Genomic DNA, 20,334 nt, shown 5'->3' with positions numbered 1-20,334 from the left:
TTTCAACTTTTCTAAGGTGTTGGGGTGTAGTTTTTTTTTTTTTTTTTTCTTTTTTTTGAGACGGAGTCTCGCTCTGTCGCCAGGCTAGAGTGCAGTGGCCGGATCTCAGCTCACTGCAAGCTCCGCCTCCCAGGTTTACGCCATTCTCCTGCCTCAGTCTCCCGAGTAACTGGGACTACAGGGGCCCGCCACCTTGCCCGGCTAGTTTTTTTGTATTTTTTAGTAGAGACGGGGGTTCACCGGGTTAGCTAGATGGTCTCGATCTCCTGACCCTGTGATCCGCCTGTCTCGGCCTCCCAAAGTGCTGGGATTACAGGCTTGAGCCACTGCGCCCGGCCAGAGATTTCATACCTCTATATTGTAATCCACAAGAGGAAACATTTTTCTGTTTCATTCCAGAACACATATACACACAATCCTCTAAGCTTCATAAAACAATACTTACCCTGCAATATGTAATGCATTAAACATTTTTCTTGAAAAACATGCTGGTTGCAAACCATGAACAGTTGTGACTGATGGTTTGAAAAGCACAGCTCTAACACAGCTAACACTTATAGAGCCATACCAGGGCCAGACACTATACATTCCCATTCATTACCCTCATGTAATCCTTCCATTAACTTTGTGATTTAGATTATCATTCCCGTTTTACAGATGAAAAAACTGAGACTTAAAGAAGTTACTGCTCAAGGTCATATTTTGGTAGTAGGTATGGTAATAAGTAGCCAAGCAGAGATTTGAACCAAAGACTGAAGCCAGGACCCAAATATTGGTCACCAGACGATATGGCCTCAGCTGCAGAAATTCAGGGCATCCTTACGTTGGTGTTAGAGCACATGCGGCCCCCTGAAGGCTTTTGGCAAACTTCCCTCTGCAGCGCCTGTCATCACTCCTTGGATCAGCATCATCGGCTCCTCCTGTGTGCCACAACAGAGCGGGATCCCTGGGGACCACTCTGCTACGGCAATCACGCTGCTCAAGTCAGCAAGATGTTTTCTTGAGGGAGAGGGTGAGAAAAAGAAGGTTCAGGTTGGGAGCACACTGGTCAGAGGCTTGTTTCTGCTTCACCGTGAATTCTGTCTCTTCTGTGAGGTGATCCTAAGTCAGATATGTATTTAAAGAATATAAGAAAAAGTCACACGGGTGTTTAAACCCATATGTGGAAAGCAAAGGTCAGGACGTGTACAGGTCACGTATCTGGGCTGCTACAATGCTCCTGGCTCTAGACTGCTCACCGGCCACCACTCCCATCTGGAGGTCCCTTGGTTCTATGCTTTTCTCTTTCCCTTCCAGGCCGGTTCTTCACCCAAAGGGCCCTTGGTCTAGAGATGGGTTCCACTGATGAGATGCACAAGGAGTGGTGGGCAGGCTTACTTTGGATCCGCCTCATACAGACTTTCTTTGATGTCTTGGCAGTTGTTTGTTGGGGAGGCCGCAGGTTATGAGGCAAGGCGGTCTCAGTGGCTTCTCAGTGGAGGGAACACGTGCCTGTCTCACCATCAGCACACACCGACTGCACTATGCTGAGCCCGGCAGCACACAGGACCCATATCACCAGCAGGCATCAGGGACCACCTGAGGAGGGACCCCTGCAAGCCCCAAGTGGATTCTCAAACTTGATAGTCAGAATCACTTTGGAGGGCTGTGAAGACACAGACTGCTGGGCCCCACTGTTTCTGGTTCGGTAGCCTGGGGTGGGGACGGAGCATGTGCATTTCTAACGAGTTCTCAGGGGATGCTGATGTTGGTGGTGCTGGTCTGGCAACCTCAAGAACACCTTTGAGGAGGATTCTAGCAAAATCTTTCTCTCTTCACATTTCTTTGATATTGAAGGGCACCTTCTAGGTGGGGCCCCTTCCCTTTACTGGCTGGCTCACCCTCTAAACTGATGCACTGCAAGTCTTGAAGAGAGAGAAATTTAAAACCCATTAGTCTGGCTGAGAAAGCCCAGCCCAGCCCCCCCGGAGAGGAGCTTCTGTGTAATGCCAACCTCACATATGTGTTTAAAATGTTTGTTAATTTACCTCACCTAAACGGTTTCTGCATTAGGGGACGGTGGTTTTTTTTTTTTTTTTTTTTTGAGAAGGAGTCTTGCTCTGTCGCCTGGGCTGGAGTGCAGTGGCCAGATCTCGGCTCACTGCAAGCTCCGCCTCCCGGGTTTATGCCATTCTCCTGCCTCAGCCTCCCGAGTAGCTGGGACTACAGGCGCCCGCCACCTTGCCCGGCTAGTTTTTTGTATTTTTTTTAGTAGAGACGGGGTTTCACCGTGTTAGCCAGGATGGTCTCGATCTCCTGACCTCGTGATCCGCCCGTCTCGGCCTCCCAAAGTGCTGGGATTACAGGCGTGAGCCACCGCGCCCGGCCGGGACGGTGGATTTTAACTATTTGAGTGGCCTAGCCAGATGAGCAAAAGCTAATACTTGGGGCTCTTTCAACAAGAAGTACGGGGCTGGGCCCAGTGGCTCATGCCTGTAATCCCAAGACTTTGGGAGGCTAAGGCAGGACAATTGCTTGAGGCCAGGCATTTGAGACTGGCTGGGGCAACACAGTGAGACCCTGACTCTATTAAAAAACAACAAAATTAGCCAGGCATGGTAGTACATGCCTGTAGCCCTAGATACTCAGGAGGCCAAGGCACAAGAATCACTTGAGCCCAGGAGTTCAAGGCTGCAGTGAGCTCTAATTGTGCCACTGCACTCCAGCCTGGGTGACAGAGCAAGACCTTGTCTCTAACAAAAAAGAGGAAGTATTACCAAGCCCAAGCAAATATGCATAGATCACAGATTTGCTTGGATCTAAGCCTTTTGCATATTCAGTCTGGTTGCTATGAACACAAACCTGACACCTAACCCAGCGAGCCACATCTTTATTTTTCACTTCCACTCCCCAGAGCCCATGCTCTGAAAGACAGTGGCTACTACTGGTTCATTTTCCCATGAGTTCACCAAACAGTACTATCAGAACTCCTGTGTCCAAGCCAAAAGCTGGGGCGACTTTGTGTAGAAAGATGTCCTCTTTCATTGTATCTGGAAATGCTGAGGAGAGCTCAGGGATGCTTTTTCTTCCTATGTGGAAGCCAGGCCGGGAACCAATCACTATCCTGCAAATGATGGCCACATTCCTCAGTCATTGTGCTCTCGGCAAACTGTTATCAGTCTGAATAAAAATGAAACAAAAATGCCAGGAACCTTGGGGTATTCCTATCTTCTGCGTGCAACTGGTTTGAGAGCTCAGAAACATTGACTCTTTCTAGCCAAGGCCTACACAAACCCAGAGGCAGAATCTTATAGGATATCTGAAGGAACCCCCCTGTATTGGAAAGATAAACATAGTATGCACAACTTCAAAGGATGAGTTTCTATTTTTAGGACTAAAAAAAAGTCAATGCATCTTCAGCACTGTCTGCTGCATTCCTTAGAAATGCCAGGGGAAAAAGAACTAACCTGTCTCACTTTAAAAAATGCCCTAGAGGATGGAGTATTACCAATCTCTCTCCCCTAGGGGAGGCCCAGAGCTGCAGCCCCGCTTTAGTCATTTAATACAATCACACTTCTTTCATATACCTAAGTGAGCTGTATATTAAGAAAACAATTTTTTAAAAGCATATGGAGAACAAATGCTATCAACTTGATCTAAAACAGCATTCTTTTAAAAAAATCTTAGCATCTCAGCCTTGCCCGTATCGCATGAATAGCACCGTAGAGGCGAGTCAAAGTTAACTGACTCAGGAAAGCTCTTAGGAAAGCCCATCAACACACAGGAATTGATTCAGGCTGCAGAAAGCCAAGGATAGAGGCCTGGTGGGGCAAGCTGGTTCAAGAGAGGACCATATATGTATTTTAAAACCAAAAAAATAAAGTATCCTCATTCAGGAGACAGAGCAATGAAACACCCCATCGGAGAAAACTCAAGTAGATTGTGGATAGTTGGCCTCCCACTAACGGGAACACCTCAAGAGAGATAGCTAAATCAGAAGAGGTTTTGGAAAAATTTTATTGCATTTTGTTTCCATGTGGAAGCACTGACAGAATTGAAAAGAGGCAGCATGTTCCACTGACTTTTCTGAAAAATCACATGGCTAGATTCACTTTCGCCCTACCCAGGACAGGATTGAATAAACCTTATCTTCTACCCCACCCCAAGCAAAAGCTAAAAAAGGGGTTTCTGGCAATTGCTTAAAAAACAAATCAATGTGTGAGAATTCCCAGATGGTCAATAATCATATTTGTCATTTTTGTACTTGGAGGGCACTCTCTACCTCCTTCAAACAAGACTGACACAGGAAGTGCCTCTCAAATGGAAAATCTATTCCGTCCCAGTGCCACAGGGATAGGTGTGGCTGTGGATTCCAGCCAAAGGTATGGCCATATGTCAACTTTGAAAAGGTGGGGACTGTGAGGTAACCCCAGCATCATGGTCATCTCCATGCCAGGACAACAGTCTCCCAGGTTAAAATATAGATAAGACACAGGTACGTGCACATTTATGGGGGTTAAATATCAGAAAGTGAATCCACTTTGAAGTTTATAAAATGAGAAGGGGATGATGGCAGGGCTGTATGTGTCGGGCACTGGTGCCTATTGCAGTCAGAATCCACACTGCTTAACTGACATCTTGCTGGGGAAGAAAGGGAGAGGGGGTGGTGAGAGAGGAAGCAGATGTAACAAAGGAAAAGGTAGCTCGCCTGAAATTGTGTAATTTTTTCCCCTCTTGATTGTATAAGGCATTTTGAACTGGAAAAATGTCTTTCCTTCACACTCTTCCAAATAATCACAGGGAATACAAGTGCTGATTTAGAATACAAATAAGACCTCTTTCATCTCTCTCCCCACTCTGCCGCAAAATCATTCTACACACCCCAAGCCCATAAAGTACAAGGCAGGTCATTGCTTTGCGAGTTAGGAGGCAAACTGTGTCCAGCTGGGGAATGAGGTCGCTGTGCCAAGGTCCCTTCCGAAGGCTCCAGCCCTGATTCTGCCCTTCTCAGGCCTCAAGGGGTGCATCCGTCTTCAGTGAGGTTTTAAGTCCCATTGGGGAGCCCGTCACTGCCTCCTGGGCAGTGGGAGGTCAGGGCCCTCCTGGCTTGCCCATGCATCCCCTGCCAGGTGTCCGAACTATTCCATCCATGCACAGCGTCACATCCACTCAGTTAGTAGAATGGGCACAGCCCGAGACAGCACCCTCTGTATTAGTCATGCCAGACAGACAGCAGAGAGAAACCAGAGGCCAGAGAAGTGATTTTAAAAGGAAAAGAGAGGAGCTTCGGTCACCAAAAGAAATCGAAAGGATGGTTTTTAAAAAATAAAATGTGGGGACTTTTTTTTTTCTCTGCAATGCTCAGCCATTTTACTTGAGACATAAAAAAGTTTTAAGAGTAGTTGTTTTGCTCTTTCGATTTAAACATTCATGAGAACAGATGGGGCGGTGGTGCTGTGGTGCGGGCTTGTGTCTGAGTGGCCATGCTGGTTGGGGTCCTTCAGACCACATACTGGTACGGGTCTGCCTTCCCTTGGTCTGGCGTGGCAAAAGGGCTGGCCCAGCCTAGAGAGAAGGGGTGGCCAAAAACGGCTTTCATGTTCATCCATTTTGTTTTTTTAGCCCATCTTCTCTCTTCCTTTTTCAATTGTTCTATTCCCTGAAAACAAGAACAATCATACTTTCAGTCAAGCCCAGCATTGCTGTGGTTTTTTGGGGAGGATGTCCACAGTGAGAGGTGAATGGAGTAAATATTTTCTTTTTAAAGCAACAAAGCTATCTACATAATACATCTTTCTCATAAAACGTGTTACTAAAAAAATTTCGCCTTTTCTTGGTGGGCACTCATTCACAAGTCCCTCCAAGAAGGGAGGGAAAAAGCAGCATTATCAGCAGCGCAGACGCCGCTGCGTCTAAGTATGCCAGGCCAGGGTGTGTCCCGTCTCTCCAGCTCTGGCCCCTCGCTGAGCTCTGCAGAGGCACTCTTCAGAAACTCGGTGCTGGGCTGTGGATGGAGTGCTATGAAGGGTTTGTCACTAGAGGCCTCAGAGCTGTTGGGAGCTCGCAATCATCATAACCAATGATGGCCGTTAATCTGGGAGAGGTTTCTAGGAAGTTTGAAGCTACCATGACCACTTTGCAGACACAAAAAAGTAACAAATCAAATGACTGCTCTGGCGCTGTGCATCTCACTAGCCTGGGGGATTAAGCAGCACCCTGCTTAGTGGGGCTGGTGAGACACAAACTGAGAAGGCTGAATAGGAGTGACAGACCACGAATGAGGGAGGAAGTCACCATAGAGGAGGAAGGAGGAGGGATTAGTACAGGTTAGAGGGTGGCATGGCCAGGCCAGCCAGCCTGGCATGGCAAAGGTCCTCCTAGTGGCTCCTTTGGGGAGAAGCGTGGTGGAGACCTACGCAGCAGCTGTCACAGAGCCGGTGCCACTTCCCCTGCTAAGTCTCAGGAAAAAACTGGGGCTGGGGGAAGAGCTGCTTCCTCCCCCTCTCCCTTCGATGGAGCTGGTCAAAGGGCAGAGCTTGAGAACAGGGCCCCTGCCCAGAGGGACAGGAGAGAAGCAGCCTGGCAGAAGCCTGGCCAGGGGTCTGTCTGCTGTGGTCTCTAGTAAAGGGGTGCTGGGAGGACAGCCGAATTTGAGTCTGTCTTCACAACCCAGGGACGTGGGAAGGACACAGGGCAAAGGGAAGACACACTTTCTCAGGTGGGGCACGGCCCTTCAGCTTTCTCCTTTCCTTCCAACATAATTCTCTTTAGGAATAGTCTTCTCAGGGAAGAACGGCTAGGACTGGGGCCGTGAGAGCTTGCCTTCTGGTGCCCCCAGACCGTGACCTGGCAGTATCCCAATGGCAGGCGGGTCCTGAAAGAATCCCCATCGGGTTCCCTGTAGATCTTACGCAGAAAAGTTGGTCACGGTTACTGCTTGGATACAGGGCTGGATCTAAACCACTGGCTACTAGTTTTACAGAAACTCCTTTGAAATGACATCATTTTTTATAAAAGAAAAAATGTTGCCAAAAGCCCCGCAACCTTCTAAAAGTTGCCGAAAGACACGAACAATGGTGCTCTGGCAGTGGGCAGCACGGGCCCTTCTTTGCTCTGCACACGCTCCTCTAAGCCCACAGGGGAAGGCGCCCAGCAGCAGTGGGAGGATGTTGTCGTCCTATGAGCCCACTCCTAACGCTGACTACCCATAGGCCCAAACCTTCACCCAGAGCCCTAGACCTCTGGTGAGAGCTGACCCTGAGAGGGCCTCAGGACATCAGGAGTCGTATAGGGATGGCTCTCAGCCTCATGGCTCTGCTTGCTCCTCACACCCAGAGCTAAGTGCCGCCCCTTCTTCCTATGTAAATCCCCAGAGAAATGCCCATATCACAGCCAGGGATTGACCACCTTGAGGTTTTCAGACACTTTAGGAAGGTCAGGAGATAGCAACAGGGGCACCAAGGGAATAGGCCCCAGTCTGGCACAGCCAGCAGCCTCAAAGCTTCCAGCGAAGGTGCTGTGGGCAGATGGGAGGTGGGGGTGGGGGTGAGGAGAAGGCAGTGGACGAGGACCAGGGCTGGGCCGGACAGAGATGACTCAGAGGCCAGGTAAAAGCCTGCTGCCCTGGGGGCTCAAGGCAGACCTGTCTCCTGACTCTGCCCTCAGGACCCAGGCACGGCTGGCAAGCTGACCTGCCTGTCCCAGCTGGGTTAGGGCACCCTGTCAACCACTCTATTTCAAGCCTGTGGCCCCCAGATGGGAAGGGTGCCCTCAGTGCCTAGTGGAGTGTCTAATGCAGTACAGCATAAAGGAAGACCTGTCATGGGGGGATGGAAGGAAATGTGGTAAAGGCAGCCTTTCAGCCACGGTTGCTGGGCCGCACTCCTGGTGTGATCTGCTGTGGCTGCCCCAAGGCTGGAGGACTTGTGTGTGGATGAAGACGACCCAAATGTAACTGCAAACAAAGGAACTGTGCCCTGCACACCAGGGGCCTGACCACTGGGCTCCGGTCTGACTGTGAGCAGCTCTCCCAGCAACACTGACCCTGGGTCCTCCCCATCCCCAGGTGCGGAAATGGCGGGCAGAGCGCCTGCTTACCGTCTCATCTGTGCAGATGGAGTGCACCTGGGTCCCAAACATCACGGATGTGAAAATGAGGAAGAGTAGGCCCTCAAAGCACAGCAGGATGAGGAGAATCACTGTCGTGGGTGGAGAGAAGGAGCTGCACTCTGAAAGAGAAGAAGTACATGGGGCTTGGTGCTGCCACCCACTGCCCGCTGCCCAGGCTCACCGCCCCACTGGGCTCCCACTCTCCCTCCCGCCTGCAGGCCTTCATTCCTCCTCGGTGCCACAGGTCTCTGGCCTCCAGGCTACATTAAGAATCATCCTGGCCGACTCAACAGGCCAGGCCCCAGTTGGGGCTTCCCTTCCCTAACACAAATCATTCGTTCACTGCCTCCAGTGCCAAGCACAGTGCCTGACACCTGGAAGGGCCCAGGAAGGCCTCTGAAGTGAGGCAGGAAGGCCTGACGACACCACAGTGGACCCTCCTCTCCTCAGAGAGCACAATGCAGGTACCCAGGTGGAGATGCCTGTCCAGTCCTGCTATGGCCATAGGTTTTCTGGGCATTCCCGTATGACATGCTGCCCCTCTAGACCCCATCAGCTCACAGGCAGCTGTGGAGGATCACTTGGTGGCTTTGGGATTTTAAGCTTGGCAGGGGCAGTTGATGCTGGGGCTCAGCCTTGACTACAGTGTGAGGTAATGCACTGCCCCTGCTCCCAGGGACATCTGTAGCACCGAGGCCATCAGTGCCAAAGGCCAGGGAGTTGACCAAAGAGGCATGGGCCCAGAGTAGGGGCTTTCACTGTCCTGGCCTCCAGCCCTGGGGACCTGAGGCCAGTCCCGCCATCTTCAGGCCTCCACCCACACTCCACTGTGAAGCAGTGAGATTTGACGAGACGTATGGTTTGCTTTTAAGCAGCAGTCTTTTGTCTGAGCAAAGTCTAAGTCAGAAACCCAGCGCATGGAAGAGAAAAGCGAAGGTGCTGTGGAGATAGTGGGGGTGAGCAGGGAGGGGAGGGCCCTGAAGCAAGGTGGCCTGGGAAATGCCAGGCCTGGAAGGTGGCCTGGGAGATGGTACTGGCAGACGGGCTAGGCCCCTTGGTTGGCACTCTTCACCTAAGAACTTCTGTGCCTCAGTGCAGTTGCCCATGCTGGCTGAGCCTGGGCTGTGGTTCATTTCTCGTTGCTTCCATACTTGTGTCTGTTACCCTGGCTGGAAAGATCAGATCCTGGAGGGCAGAGTCGGGCTTCACTGATTCTGGGAATTAAGGGAGTAAGCACTCCATTCAAGCCATCCTGCTGGCTCCCCCAGGGGAATGTCAGGAGGGGCAAGGGAGGTCAAATGTGGGAATGAGCTTGGAAAGATACCAAACACCATGTGGGTGACAGGTAAGAAGCATCTCATCTACAATGCGTATCTCCTCAGGTTTCCCTGGGAACTTATTGATGCCTCTGAATGATTTCTCTTCTTGGCTCCTTGTGGGGCAGGGCTTGGTTGGGGTGGCCACCAGCCTGATGGGCTGGCCGTGGGTAGCTACAAGTATGATGGCCTTGCGCTGGGCAGGGTGTTGGGGAGAATGAAAGGCTCTGACATCTGGCAAACACCATGAGGTGCAAATCCTGGCACCAATTCCTGATCATGAACTCTAACTACAGGGCCCATACTAATCTTCTGTTCCAGCCCCTGTGTCTTTCCTGTCCTTTGCACTGTGGAATTACCTGTTTCTGTCTGTACTTGTTTGATAGCCGCCTCTCCCACTGCACTTCAAACTCCAGGAGGAGAGGGACTTTGTTTTGCTCGCTGCCGTACAACCAGCCTTGGGACAGCGCCTGACAACAGAAGGATCTGGGCAAGAGGTTTGGGCTTTCTGAGATTTTGTTTTCCTTGCTGTACCGGGGGATGCTTAAGAATTCATGAAAGAACATCTGCACAGTTTGGCCTTGGCCTGGCAGGAGCACATGGGGGTGCCTGCTGGACGAAGCACCTCCTTCTTATCTGCTTCTGCTGCCCTGGAGCTGGTGGCAGAGCCCAGGGCCATGGCCTGTTCTCCCTTCTTGCAAATCAGCAAGCATCATTCCTCTGTGGGCTGGGCCTCAGGAATTACCAATGGAGTTTGGGGAGGTAGGAATCAAATCAGGGAGTGTGGAACCACCTCCTTATCCTTCCTTAAATATCAACTCAAAGTGCCCTAATCCCGGGGGACAGCCCTCTGCCCCCCACTCACACCAGCTCCTATGGCCCAACAGCTTCACCAGGGCTGAGTAGTGAGGGCAGTAACAGTCATATACAGTCAACTCTCAGGCCTCAACTTTGGGGACTGACCTGTGCCTTCCCAGCCTAGTTGCCATAGAAGCTGGGTGCCTGAAGCCCACTCCATCAGGAATCTTGACCACAGTTAATCAAGAGCATGGCTGGGAGGACCCTGACCATTGGAGTCAACTGACAGGGCTAAAAACCTTGCTCCAGACCTAGGCTTGAACTACAGGCCCTCTTCTTAGCTGAGTGATCTTGGGAACTTGTTCATCCTCTGTGGGCCGCAGCTTTTGTCATCTGCAAAGTGGGAAGCATCCCTCCTACCTTGCAGGCTGGTTATAAAGGCAAAACAACGCACCGCTCAAAAAGCCCTTTGGGCCTTTCCTGGCTCCCAGCAGGCATTAATGAAACGGTCCCTTCCAGCACCATTCCATGACAGGCACACTTCGCCTCACTGACAGTCTGCGCTACCCCATCACCTGCCCACGTCTGTTCACTTGATGAGAGGTGGGAGCTGTTTGGGATGATAAAATATCCTAATTGGACTCTCCTGTCAAGTCACCAAGGCCACATCTGGAGTAGATCTGGTTCCCCAGGCCTAGCAGAAGGCATGTACTTCAGAATGCTCACCAAGTGATCAGGAACTTGCTGGCGACTCACCTAGATAGGCAGAATGGCAAGTTCTGCACATACCCACTCACCCCTACCCTCCCTCCTCTCCTCTCTCTATTGTCTGCTAGCTTGACCTCTGCCATCTGACTTATGCCAGAATTGTGGGAAGAAGTCAGCATGAATAGGAAGAGCAAAAGTTCTAAAGACAGTGAAATAAAAAAAGGAGGTCCATGGAGGGAAAAGCAGAGGAAATACAATGTTCCTTGCTCAAGACGTTTGTCTCACAGACTGTGAGTGTGAAAGAGCCAGCCCAGTAGGTGGCCTCTCATTTCTTTTCCTCCAGCATCTATTGTTTTCCTTCAGGATCTGTGCAATCTTCTGGCTGGAGTTTCTTCCTCAGTATTTGCACATTTCAGTGGGATGCCTCTAAAGCAGGAAGAATTATCTACAATCTTAATGTAAATTCACGATTATCAGTGTAAGCAGTTAAAAAGCAACCATCACAAAAACCAAACAAATAAAGAAACTCCATGTCCTAGCCAGAAAGTAAAAAATGAATCTCTGCAAGACTGGAATAAAATGACCTTTGACTTAAGTGCCTCATGGAAAGACAGAAAACAAAACTTCTCTCCCAGCACGGCTCCCACGCACTGGAACCGGCCTCTGTGCTTGCTTGGGGCCTGCATTTTCCCTGGGCATCCTCAGTCCAGAGGGTCTGTCTGTCCAACTCACGACTTTACCTGTCGAACTGACGTTAAGGGGCTGCATTTTTTCATGAAGAGAGATTCCAGCCTCTGCCATTTCTTCCCTGTTCAGTCCATAGGCTTTCAGGAGATTTAATAAAATGAGGTTGGCCCCGGGTACCATGAAGGAAACAAAGAGCCTCCCTGCCCCCACTCAGGTCACACACCCACCCTGGAGCAGGGAGGAAAGCCTCGGCACATACTCACTTGTCCAATCTTCTTCAAAGCAATGCAGGAAGTGGAATCCCACCATGATGAGGGCGTGCAAGGAAATGAGAGCTATGTACATCTGAAACAGGAAAGCAGTGCAGATACCATTGTTGTAAGAATCCTCTGACCTCATGGGCTCCCGGGACAGGGGCACTCAGAACTTGCCACTCGGGAACACTTAGCTAGGCCGAGGCCTGACCAGGAGGGACCAGGGGGCCAGCTAGTGATTCCCTACAGATCCTCCTACCCCCAGCCCTGGGTCAAGTAAGCAGCCATCTGCGGGAGTATGTGGAACCAGAACAGAAACAAGCCCGTCTCCCAGGCATGACCTGGGCTCCAGGCAGTCTCAGCTGCCTGGGACGGGGGTTCAAGTCTGCTGTATCTCCTCCCTTGAAAAGTCAGGGTACTGACTGCTGAGGGCCCTTCTAGTCCTTGCACTAAGTAGACTCCACCTACCTGCAGCTCAGGATTTGAGGTCATCACCCAAACTGCCTTCTTGAGCTACTTAGGTCCAACACTTGGCATGGGAGCCCACAATACAGCCCTTGCTCATAGCTAATCAACTTGAATCAATTTTCTAAACACTCAAGGGAAGGGCTTAGGAACAGGCACTTGTTGAGCCAGAGAGATCTTTGGCAGGAAGGTGGAGATCTACAGGGCCAGGCAGTATTCTAAACAGCAGCAAAGAACATCGTGAATGCTGAGAATTTTCAAAGGAACAAAGTGCTCCATTGCTTCTTGGGGGGCGGGGCAGAATTTGGAAGCTGACTTACTGTAAACAGGACGAAGTACTTCTGGTTGTTCTCGCCGACACAGTTGTTGACCCACGGACAGTGGTGGTCCATCTTCCGAATGCACCGCTTACAAACACTGAAACAGCCCACAGGTCAGACCTTTAGGGTGTCCCCATGGTGTTGGGAGGGCCCTGGGGAACACAGAACCCATGGCACCTGCTCCACTCCTCTGAAATGGCTTCCTTGGGTACTGCCAGGGATTTTCCTGGGTGTGTGTCACATGGGGCTTGGGAGGCAGGGTCAGGACCCCGGGGTGGCAGTCATTCCAGACAGGGGTACAGAGTCATTCTCCAAAGCCTCTTAGCTTGCTTAGCACATAAATAGGACAGAACTGACATGGCTAAGAAAGAGGCTGCTCTCCTGAGGTAATGGGGCTTACAATTTGGTTTCCTGAGGGAAAAAGAATGAAGTAGTTTCAAAAACTTGACCAAGTGGGCTAAGATTTGGAGAATGGCTGCTACTTATTTCCCCAAAAGACCAAACCACCAAGGGCTGGGTGGAAGTTCTAGAAGCACTATGAGGTGCTACCAGGGAGGGCCAGGTACCTCCACCAAGGAAGGACAAAGGACAGAAGAGAGGGCTATTTCAGAGCAAGATCAAGGACAGCAGGAAGCCCAGCTCCAAAAACTTTTTGGCTCTAAGATGACATCCATTGAGCCAAAAAAAAAAAAAAAGAAAAGTCATTTGAGTCCAGGCACGGGGGCTCCTGCCTGTAATCCCAGCACTTTGGGAAGCTGAGGCGGGCAGATCATCTGAGGTCAGAAGTTTAAGACCAGCCTGACCAACATGGTGAAACCCTATCTCTACCAAAAATACAAAAATTAGCCTGGCGTGGTGGTGCACGCCTGTAATCCCAGCTACTCGGGAGGTTGAGGCAGGAGAATCATTTGAACCCGGAAGGCAGAGGTTGCAGTGAGCTAAGATCGTGCCATTGCACCACACCCTAGCCTGGATAACAAGAGCAAAACTCTGTCTCTCCCCCCCTCCCCCAAAAAAAGTCATTTGAGCTTAACTGTCGACCAGATCATTTCATTAATTTGCACATTTCTAACATTATTGGGGTAATTCTTGGGCTGAACCTGTTTCAAGCTTATTTGATAGCAAGCACAAACCCACTCCCCCTTTGGACAATACAAAGTAATAATATGAAACAAGTGTCCAGGACTACTGGGGGCTTGAAAGCAACTGCTTCCCAAAGCTCAAGTTTAGAAAGACTCATTTGCCATGAGAAAGAAAAAAAAAAACTTTTTATCTGAGGAATGTGAGCCTGTTTAATTACTAGGCCTAGAGAAGCACTGAAATATGACAGCCTGTGACAGCAGTCACATCTCACACCCCACCTTCGAGATAAATAATTACCTTTTTTTTTTTGTTAGATAGGATCTCCCTCTGTCACCCAGACTAGAGTGCAGTGGTGCGATCACGACTCACTGTAACTTCCCAAGTTCCAGCAATCCTTCCACCTCAGCCTTCCAAATAGCTGGGACCACAGCGCATGCCACCACACCCAGCTAATTTTTTTGTATTCTTGATAGAGATGGGGTTGCCCAGGTGGGTCTCAAACTCCTGAGCTCAAGCAATCCGCCTGCCTTGGCCTCCCAAAGTGCTGGGACGACAGGCATGAGCCATTGTGCCCAGCAAATAATGACCTCTTGAAGCTACTAGCTATGTGGGCTCTAGACTGATGCCAAGTAGCCATGCAATGACATACACTCTATAGTTCAACAATGTATAGCCAATCACTAATCAATGTTATTTCTGTAAGCCAATGACAGTTCCTGTCAAACAGCTTTGTATCAGCCCCTTTTTCCCTTTTCCCTTTAAAAACCTGCTTGTAAATGGGGAAAAGACTCCCTATTCAATAAATGGTACTGGGGATAACTGGCTAGTCATATGCAGAAGGTTGAAGCTGGACCCCTTCCTTACACCATACACAAAAATCAACCCAAAATGGACTAAAGACGTAAATGTAAAATCCAACACTATAAAAACCCTGGAAGACAATATAGGCAATATCATCCTGGACATAGGAATGGGCTAAGATTTCATGACAAAGACACCAAAAGCAAAAATGGACAAATGGGATCTAATTAAACTAAGAAGCTTCTGCACAGCAACAGAAACTATCAACAGAGTAAACAGACAACCTACAGAATGGGAGGAAATATTTGCAAACTACGCATCTGACAAAGGTCCAATTATCTGGCAACCATAAGGAAATTAAACAAATTTACAAGAGAAAACCAATCCCACTAAAAAGTAGGCAAAGGACATGAACAGACACTTTTCAAAAGAAGACATACATGTGGCCAACAAGCATACGAAGAAAAAGCTCAGTATCACTGATCATCAGAGAAGTGCAAATCAAAATCACAATGAGATACCATCTCACACCAGTCAGAATGGCTACTATTAAAAAGTCAAAAAACAACAGATGCTGGCGAGGGTGCGGATCCAAGGGAACACTGACAGACTGTTAGTGGGAGTGTAAACTCATTCAACCACTGTGGAAAGCAGTGTGGCAATTCCTCAAAGAGCTAAAAGCAGAACTACCATTCAACCCAGCAATCCCATTACTAGATACATATCCAGCGGAATAGAAATCCTTCTACCATAAAGACACATGCATGCAAACGTTCACTGCAGCACTATTCACAATAGCAAAGACACGGAATCAACCTAAATGCCCATCAACCTAAATGATGACAGAGTGGCTAGAGATGGGGTACATATACACCATGGAATACTATGCGGCCACAAAGAAGGGAACAACAGACACTAGGGTCTACCTGAAGGTGGAGGGTAGGAGAGAGAGGGCCAGAAAAGATAACTATTGGGTACTGGGCTTAATACCTGAGTGATGAAATAATATGTACAACAAACACCCATCACACGAGTTTATCCACATAACAAACATTCACATGTACCCCCAAACCTAAAATAAAAGTTAAAAAACCTCCCAAAAACCTGCTTGAACAAAGGCAACTTGAAAGTATGTTTCAGGCTGCAGTCCTCAATGTTGGCCCAAATAAACTCTCTCGATTAATTTTGCCTGTTTCTTTCTTTAGGTCACCAGCCAAAAGATGTGTTCATTGACAATTTTTTTTTTCAATTCATTATTTTAATGAATTCTAGTCTCCTTTTTATTATCTTGGGGACATTATTTATTCAAAACAGGTTGAAATGCTATAAACAAAGCTTTGAAATAATACAATTGTATTTCCTATCTAAAAGGACTGTTCAAGACAGTCTGGGTAACATGGTGAGACCCAGTCTCTAACAAAAATACAAAACATTAGCCGGGTGTGGTAGTGTGCACCTGTGGTCCCAGCTACTCGGGAGGCTGAGGTGGGAGAATCGCTTGAGCCTGGGGTGGGGAGAGAAGGTTGCAGTGAGCTGTGATTGTGCCACTGCACCCCAGCCTGGGTGACAGAGCAAGACCTTGTCTCCAAAAAAAAAAAAAAAGTTCCTTAGTTCTGCTGGGCATGGTGGCTCATGCCTATAATCCCAGCACTTAGGGAGGCCAAGGTGGGAGGATTGCTTGAGCCCAGGAGTTTGAGACCAGCCTGGGCAACACAGTGAGACTCTGTGTCTAAAAATAAGTTTTTGTTTTTTGTTTTTTGTTTTTTTTTAAAGCTCTTGGCTTTCAGCTCGGAGGCGGCTAAGGTGCAACCTTCTTCGGTTGTCCCAAATCTGGGTTCATCCAACACCAGCTGCCTCTACCATGCCGCTGAAGTTCGACCTCAATGAGATCAAAGTTGTATAGCTGAGGTACACCAGGAGTCAAGTCAGTGCCATCCTATGTGGGCCCCCAAGATCGCGGCCCCCCCCTCCACCAAGTCTGTCCCCAAAAAAGGTTGGTGATGACATTGCCAAAGCAACTAGTGACTGGAAGGGTCTGAGGCTTACAGTGAAACTGATCATTCAGAACAGATAGGCCCAGATTGACATGGTACCTTCTGCCTCTGCCCTGATCATCAAAGCCCTCAAGGAACCGCTGCGAGACAGAGAGAAACAGAAAAACGTTAAACACAGCGGAAACACCACTTTTCTTTTTTGGAGACAGAGTCTCGCTCTGTTGCCCAGGCTGGAGTGCAATGGTGTGATCTCAGCTTACTGCAAGCTCCAACTCCCAGGTTCAAGCAATTCTCCTGCCTCAGCTTCCCAAGTAGATGGGACTACAGGCATGTGCCACCAAGCCAGGCTAATTTTCATATTTTCAGTAGAGACAAGATTTCACCATGTTGGCCAGACTAGTCTTTAACTCCTCACCTCAAGTGATCCACCCGCCTTGGCCTCCCAAAGTGCTGGGCGGGCTCATAGGCGTGAGCCACCGTGCCCGGCCGGAAATACCACCCTTGATGAGATTGTCAACGTTGCTCTACAGATGCGGCACTGACCTTTAGCCAGACAACTCTCTGGAACCATTAAAGGGATTCTGGGGACTGCCCAGTCTGTGGGCTGCCAAGTTGATGGCCACCACCCTCATGACATCGCAGATGACATCAACAGTGGTGCGGTGGAGTGCCCGGCTACTTAGAAGCACAAAGGAAGACATTTCAATAAAAGATATTTGACAACTAGAAATAAAATAAATAAAATTTAAAAGTTCCTGAGTTCACACCAGCTTTCCTCTTCACTAGCTTCCATAACTAATTTTACTTTGCGTTCTTGAAAAAGTGCAGAGTGGGCAATGGCAGGTGGATGCTGGAGGAAGGGCTGGGTATTGGGGCCTTGCTGGATCACACTCACACCACAGTGCTGGCTAAGCTCTTGCTGACCAGTTGGAAGGACAGGGAAAGCACAGGAGAAGCTCCGCTGGGCTGGAGATGTGCTGTCCCCTGGATTCCAGAACCTGGAAGCAAAGACTACTCCGGAGGAGTCCTCCACCACAGTGCTCACTCGCAGCCCAAGGAGAAGATGTGTGTGTTTCAAAGCCTTGCATGAACTTTGGTGGCAATGCAGACCTGAGTCCGCTGAGCTACCCTGGTCAAACTGGCTAACTTGGAGCCTCCAGTTTCCCTTCTGTACAAAATAAGTTTATTATAAGGAATACATGAGCAGATAATGTGCCTGGCTTAGACGATGTGTGGATTCATACCGGTCTCCACCCTTGCTCTTTTCTACAACTTCAAAGGGCCTCACTAACACAGGCATGTTGGGAATGGGCATATTTCAGAGATGCTGGCCTGGTTCCAGAATTTCCCTGGGGACCAGGAGGGCAAGATAAGAAAAGGAGACACAAAAGGGACATGGAGGTAACAAACAGCAAGCTAAGTACCAGCAAGTCCACTAGCCACTCTGTTTCTCTCTCTCTCTCTGTCACCAATTTAAAAAATACACATGAATATATATGTAAGTATATATATATAATATATATTTTTAAATTGGTAACGCCTGTTCCCAGTACACAATTTTAAAAGTGCAGATAAGTAAACAGTGCCGAGTGAGTACTCCCTGCATCCTAGGCCTCAGGCACCAGGTGCCATGCTCCCTCTATAGACCCTGTTTCTGGCATGTTCCTCCAGAGACCAGTACCTCTGGGTTTCTTAATCCCCTCCCCATCTGGGGAACAAACTCCTGAGGGTAACCACCTCTCTGCTCCTGGCTCCTGAGCAGTTTCTCTTTCATCTGCACTTATTTTTAAAAGGGTTTTCAAGTGGGTGCTCTTGAGACAGTGTTGGCTCAGCGGCAGAGAGGTGCCAAGTGGCTGCACATCCTCTGAAAGCTGCCGAAGAGTTTAAACAAGCTCTTACAGCAAAGCTATTCTTCCCTCTCCTCCCAGCCTCTCTGGAGACAAGGCGTGAATACCAGGAAGCTGGGTTTCTCAATGGGCTGAGTCTCACTGGGCTTCCAAATTAGAAAGATACACACCTCAGGGAACAGGGAGAGTGAGTACAGCCTGCCGAGGGCCACAAGTGTTGGTCTAAAAGGCCGGTCCCTGAGTTTCCTGTTTTCAAAGATATGAAATGCCAAACCCACACTACCCTTCTTGGGCCAGGTGGTGTGTAGACTGGGTGGGGTGAGGCCCATCCCACGGTGGCTGGAGGCACTGCTCAGAGGCTGAGCTGCTCACAGAGGCCTGAAGGGTGCTGAGGCTGGAGCCTGGAGCAGCCACGGACAGGGACCAGAGGCAGATGCTGAAGGACAGTGAAGGGCATACCACACCCTACCCTGCTTCACCTCAGGCACCATCTGTCATGAGGAAGAAGAAAAAATGTGGGCCTCCCCCCACAACTCCTGACTCCCCACAGGGAATCAATCACCTCAGAGCCAGCTGTTTTCCCGGCCCCCACTGCATGCACATGGGCAGGGGGCTCAGCAGTGTTCCCTTCCTAGGCATAGCAGGGCAGCCCAAACACAAGGCCAAGGAAAGCTCATAGTTCACAGACTGAGAGCCTCTTCCACACACTCGCTCAGCCATCTTCCCCGTTTTGGCTGTGGATGGCCTCAATGCCTGAAGCCCTTTCTTCATTCTTTCCACTTGGCAAAATCTACCCTATCCTCTAAGGGTCCTTCTTGTTCACAGTCCTCTCCTGGCATTCCTTTCTGGCACTAATTCCAGAGTCTTGTGGATGAGATGCTGTAAACTGGTGAGCTCCCGTGGCACAGGGACCAAGTGTGCAATAACAATCACAGAAAAGACCAAATACCCTAACTGGAGGTATTTGCGCCCTGGCCTTCCAGGTTTCCCAGACTCCTTCTACATTTCTATGTCGTCACTGTAGAAGAAGGCAGATGCTTCCCTTCTCCCCTTCCTCCAGGTTTCCTACCATTTTTTCAGGCCCCAAACCTTGCTAGAAGCCACCAAGCTCACTGGCTCATAGGCACTCAGTTTCTCTAGGGCTTATGTGTTTCCTCTCCAGGGAGGTATGAGGGCCCTTACTTGGCATTCATCCCCAAAGGAGCTGGCTGAGGCTCTCTTGCTCATCCTGGGTGATGGTTCAACACGGAAACATAGCCACATCCCATGGGGATTCTGTGTCTCCCTATACCACCACTTACCAAACTGTATCATGGTAGAGAAGTGTGCCTGCCCTGCTTGGGTGGGAGGCTCCTAGACCCAGGGCCAGGTCTAATCCACCTCTACAAGCTCAGAGCCAAGCCCAGGGCCCCCTTTAGCAAGGGTCAGCTGAATGAAGTCTCTGACACCACAGACAGGAAAGAGCAGGCCTGGGAAATGAGTTCAACTACATCAGACTGGGATGCTCACGTAGGGAAAACAAAAAGAAAACAGCAAGAAGGTACTAAGTGAGCCATGGCATCACACACAGGTTTTCATTTTACCCCTCATTGGCTATGACTAAAATTATAAGCAAAAAAGACATCTACACCACATCCTGGCTCCAGCTCAGAAACGATTTTGGGAAACAGTGCAGTGGAGTGGAAAGAACAGGGGATTTGAAAGCAGGTCCTCACTTTGAGCGCTGGTTAAAGAAACTTAGGTACTCCAATCAGCCTCAGCAGAATTACTCTGATCTCTCAGGGTCATTGTGAGCACCAAAAATGTATGCAAAATGCTTTAAAAACAATACTAGTGCTATATAAATTTTCTCAGTAATCATAACCATGAGAAAGACAAAACAACAAGAATCTGTCAGGGGCTCCAAGCAGCCCAGGACTCTCTCAGACTCAGGGTGGGTGTCTGGGGTGTGGAGGTGGGGGGCTGGCAAAGTC

At 49.3% G+C, this 20,334-nt stretch overlaps 1 protein-coding gene across 18 annotated transcripts in view; it reads right to left on the bottom strand.

The window, feature by feature from the left end:
- The window catches only part of ZDHHC3 (zDHHC palmitoyltransferase 3), a 64,430-nt gene that overhangs the window by 6,373 nt on the left and 37,723 nt on the right, over window positions 1-20,334 (bottom strand). For 6 of the 18 annotated variants that reach the window (XM_017876266.1, XM_017876273.1, XM_017876272.1 and 3 more), the window contains 4 exons: window positions 12,637-12,733; window positions 11,861-11,942; window positions 11,651-11,734; window positions 8,077-8,207 (listed from right to left, as the gene is read on the bottom strand). In XM_017876266.1, coding sequence (XP_017731755.1) covers window positions 8,077-8,207; window positions 11,651-11,734; window positions 11,861-11,942; window positions 12,637-12,733 — 394 coding nt within the window. Of the gene's footprint in view, window positions 1-276; window positions 1,000-2,787; window positions 3,104-3,978; window positions 5,639-8,076; window positions 8,208-9,763; window positions 9,891-11,650; window positions 11,735-11,860; window positions 11,943-12,636; window positions 12,734-20,334 lie in introns of those variants that run through there. The other 12 variants (XM_017876271.1, XM_017876276.1, XM_017876274.1 and 9 more) reach the window with 9 other exon arrangements.

This window comes from Rhinopithecus bieti, unplaced genomic scaffold (assembly GCF_001698545.2).
Source record: "Rhinopithecus bieti isolate Rb0 unplaced genomic scaffold, ASM169854v2 scaffold_9581, whole genome shotgun sequence".
NCBI classification, from domain to species: domain Eukaryota; kingdom Metazoa; phylum Chordata; class Mammalia; order Primates; family Cercopithecidae; genus Rhinopithecus; species Rhinopithecus bieti.
The sequence above is the reverse complement of the archived record's forward strand: the minus strand, read 5'-3'. Positions and strand labels throughout refer to the sequence as shown.